Source organism: Geospiza fortis, unplaced genomic scaffold (assembly GCF_000277835.1).
Source record: "Geospiza fortis unplaced genomic scaffold, GeoFor_1.0 scaffold112, whole genome shotgun sequence".
Lineage (NCBI taxonomy): Eukaryota > Metazoa > Chordata > Aves > Passeriformes > Thraupidae > Geospiza > Geospiza fortis.
Genome location: NW_005054298.1, coordinates 19,505,363 through 19,509,907, shown reverse-complemented (window position 1 = coordinate 19,509,907; position 4,545 = coordinate 19,505,363). Strand labels below are relative to the sequence as shown.

The 4,545-nt window shown below is 38.9% G+C and overlaps 1 protein-coding gene across 1 annotated transcript in view; it reads left to right on the top strand.

The window, feature by feature from the left end:
• Positions 1 to 3,526, top strand: part of CIR1 (corepressor interacting with RBPJ, 1) — a 20,640-nt gene extending 17,114 nt beyond the window's left edge. The window contains exons 8-9 of the mRNA XM_014307686.2: positions 252 to 337; positions 1,980 to 3,526. Coding sequence (XP_014163161.1) covers positions 252 to 337; positions 1,980 to 2,700 — 807 coding nt within the window. The 3' untranslated portion in view covers positions 2,701 to 3,526. The remainder of the gene's footprint in view (positions 1 to 251; positions 338 to 1,979) is intronic.
• Positions 3,527 to 4,545: the final 1,019 nt, after the last annotated feature.

Here is a 4,545-nt window from a genome sequence, read left to right as displayed (position 1 = left end):
TGTTAGTAATAACTCCTGTTGTATAGCCCCCACATTATAACACCTACTCAACTCTGAGAGAGAATGTTGGGGTTTTTCACTTGGTAGTGGGTATTCTGTTCTAACCAGTGTCTTAGGCTGACTTGGTAATACAAATATATTTGTGTCTGTGCAAAAATAAGGTACATAGGGGCACCACTTTTAAAACAGAAATCTGAATTAATATATTATTTTTATCTATTAGAAGCTAAGGTCTTACTGCATTTTTCTAGGAGTTTGTTACAAGTGAAGGAGATGATGATCCAGAAGTTGAATTTTTAAAATCACTATCAACCAAACAAAAACAGAAACTTCTAAGGTAGGTCTGGTACTTAGTGGAGGGGGTATGTATCACCAATAGTTCTGACCATATCCATGATTGCCACTGTAACTTTTTGGTGCCATTTAGCACCATCAGTGCAGAAGAAAATCAGCTTAGTTTAACATACACTTGACCACAAATGGCATTATGTAGCATGATTTTTAACCTACTTGGTTTTATTTTAATCTAATTTTGATTCCTTTGACTGCGTCTCATTTCCAGTTTAACTGGGATACTGAAATACTAATTGGCTCACTAGAGATGCTGTGCTGCTATTTTAAAATACTGTTCTGCACTCTGTTGTTTACAGTATCTTCTCTTGTGATAAAAGATTCTGTGCTCTTGTTCACTGGTTTACAACTTGACAAAGTTTATCTTCTCCCTGTGGCTGAGCTGAAGCTGATTCTGTACCCCACTGCCAAGGTTGGCCCAGCTGCACCCTGTGCTTGTGTCAGGGCTTGCAGCTTTTTCTCCCTGTGGGTCTGAGTTAATGAGGTTCCCATGCTTTGCTTTTATCCAAGTGATGCTGTGTGCCAGGTGACTAATGGGTTTTTTCTGTCTTCATTTGCAACGTTATCCTGAAATAATCTCAAAATGTTTAAAATCAAAAATACTTACTACTGGCAGGTAGATCCCATAGATGCATGCAGATAAAACAAGCTTTTAGGATAAAAGATGTCACATATGTGGGGAGTGGAAGGGGAGGGGGGAAAAGGTGAATGGCTAAGCAGGTAGTAGGCAGGTACATATGGTATTCACATATGTAATAATTCTCTGAAAACAGTCAACATGTTTTATGTTCCTTTTAAGTATGTAGATAGGGTAATTTAAAATGTTATTTTTGTTTGAACGTCTGCTGGCCCAATACATTGAAATTTTTATAATCCTTTATATTTTAGAAGTTGAAGTTTAATAAATATTTGGGTCCTTTAGGCTTTATTAGTCTGAAGGGATTTTTTTTAATACACTGGAAGCAGTTTCACTATTCGCTCACTGATTTTCTGAGCATAAATACAGAAAGCAGAACAAAAACTGCATGAAAGTAGTCAAATAGTATGCATGTGCATGATGGAATATTGTATATTTACAGATAGAAAATGTAAGTTTCTAGTTGTGAAAAAAGAGGTTACTGGAAATATCTGTATTAGTTGCCTAAAGAACTCAAGGATGTATGTTTTAGTCTTAGTTTTCATCATTAATAGAAAGTGAATACTAATTGCATTTTTTTCATTTTCAAAATACCTTTTTAAAATGCACAAACAAAACCAACAATAATTTTCTAAAGTCTCCAGGGCAGCCTGACAAGGAGAAAAAAAGCACTACTGAATGTATTTATTCCTAGTTACAAGCCCCAAATTGATGTCTCTTACTGATCTTTTTAAAAATTAAAGAATTAAAAAATCATATTATTCCTGTTTTGAGGGAGCAGCTGTGGATTACATACTATGGGTAATGCAGGTTAGAAGTTTTAAAATGAAACATTGCTGAAAAAGGAAAAGAATTCAATGTGTTTTTATAAAAATGAATGTATTTACTGTGTAGGTCATCAGAAGTAGTGAACTTTGAAAGACAATGACTTTGTAATCTAGTATATCTTAACATGTCTGATTGTGCCACTCTTTTATTTTGAAAACAAAAGGAAGTTAGATCGTCTAGAGAAGAAAAAGAAAAAGAAAGATAGAAAGAAGAAAAAGCAGCAGAAGAAAAAAAGCAAAAGTAAACACAAGAAACATAAGATGAGGTCCTCTTCCTCATCCTCCAGTGAGACTTCAGTAAGCAGCAGTGACAGCGAGACTGACAGCAGAGATAAAGCAGCACAAAAGAAGATGGATTCTAAGAAAAGAAAAAAAGACAAGTTTTCAGAGGCTAGCAGCAGCAGCGATTCAGAAGGAAAGGCAAAAACGAGGAAGGAAAAACTTTATGAAGATCTCTCCAGTAGTCACGGTAACAAGGACAAAGACAGGGAGAAGTACAAGCTTTTAAAGCGAGATAGTTCTGCAGAGAACAACAAATGGAACTCCTGTGAGGGGGAAAGAAAGTCCACAAGCAGATACCATAGCACGAACACGAGAGACACTGAAAGAAAGGAGGATAGTAGAAGCCAAAACATGAATGAGGGGAGTAGGAGAAGCCCGTGCTCAAATCACAGCAGTTCCAGGCAAAGGCACATAAGAAGTCCAAGTCAAAGCCCTGGTGAAGAGTGGCACAGGAAAAAGGACACCAGAAGCCCCAGCACAGATGTACACAGAGAGAGGGGAAAATGTAGAGAAGGCTATGGGGACAAGTGCAGCAAAGTGGAGCACAGAGAAAGGAGCAGACGCAGTAGAAGCAGAAGCAGAGAGAGGAAAAAAAATAGATAGTATAGGGGCCAGGTGCAAACAAGAACTTCTCTGGGTTTTGATGAATACCTTTCAACAAGGGCTCAATTACATACTGCTGTTCATTTTCCAGCCTCTGGAACTAGCATTTCCTGCATAAAGCCAACAGCTTTATGTATGGCTCAATTCTGTTGTGTTGGAATATTTGTAAATTAGGTATAAACGCTAAGGTAATTTTTTTACTGTCTAAATATGCTTATTGGCAAATACCTCTTGTATACATGCAGTAATTCACAAACCTGATTTTAGGATTTTAAAATATTTAAAAGCAGTATGTGATACTCTTGGTTTCATCCATGATTTCTGTTTAGATGCAGCTGCGAGGGGAGCAGAGAAAGCAATTGAGATAGTTCTGGATAAGATCACTGCTTTAGGTATCAAAGCATTGTCTTGTAGACAGTTTTGTTTTTTTCATACTGAAACATTTTTCCTAAAGTTCCCTGTAAGAGATCAATTTTATGAGTTAAAACAACAGAGAGACATAGTTCACATAAGTGTATAGCCAACATTTTCTGGCCTCCTGCAGTGTACAGCTTGGTCAGGGCTATCTAAACATCTTGAACCCCTGTTGGTATGTGTCAGTACAATGTCAAGTTATTGTTCAATAATCTCTGAAGACATGAAAGGAATATTTACTGCCTCAACTGTTTCAAGTATTTCATTGTTTGTGATATAAGTTTGTGTAAATAGTCATCCTTTTGTTTTCCTGAACCTTTTTGTGTTTTTAGTGACTGTCAGTCATTTTCTGCATATGTTGTTATGAAGATGAACTTCCATAATAAAATACCTTATTCTTTAAAACCAGTAATAATTGCCATCTTCTTCAGAGTTCCAAGTCAGTACAAATGCACAAGGCAACACTTCACAAGGTTTTTATTGCAAAGGAAAGGCTTCTCTGCTCTTTCAGGATGGCAGATGGAAGCACATTCATTAGTGGACGTGTGAAACAGTCACTGTGCTCAGTATTCCAGCAACTTTCTTACCCTCCTCACTCACAGGACAAATGGGACTATCTTTTATTACCAGTCCACTTCCACTTCACTCAGAAGATTTTCAGCGCTGCACAGAGTATAATAATACATGGTGAAAGTGACCTGGCTTATCGTTTAAGTGCATGTGAAGAGTTTGAAAGGGTGAACCATTAAGAGATGTCACCTTTTCAATGTGTCTGCATTAGGTTGCTCTGGGCATTCTTGCTGAAGTAGCTGGGAGTTAAAGAGCCCCTGCAGTAGAGTCAGCCCCCCTATATTGATGTGTGGAAGCTCTGATTTAGAAAGAACAGGAGGAGACTGCAAAAATGCCTGTTTTAGCAATCTAAACAAAAGCTCTGTGTAAGGGAGGACAGAGTAATGTGATAGGGGAAAAGGTATATTCTAGTATGAACATTTTTGTGTTAAGTGCAGCAGGAAAGAGGAATAACTGGAAGGTGCCTCCGTTTCAAAGAAGGGTCTCTCCAGTTGTTTTGTGTTTGGCAGGAATCCTGCCAGCAACAATGCAATTGAATCCCACCTGAAGAAGAGTGGACAGCTCGATAGCCACAGCTGTATGCTCTTTTGTGGGCCCTGCACTTTAGTCCTTTCCATGTAGTTAAACAGTGTATCCTACCTTTTCGAATAGGAAGAGACTGGCAGAAAAGTCATGATATTTTGGATGTATCTGTCTTAGACTACCAGGGGAGGGTTGGTGTGGCTGTGCAGGCAGTGTCTCACTCCCGGTACCTTTCCTAGGCCAGCTGTAAGGAAGCGACCCTCGGGGGCCCAGAGGCCGGCTGCGGGAGGGTGGGGCCGCCCTCGCCACAGGGGGCCCGGCCGGAGCAATCGGGGCAGC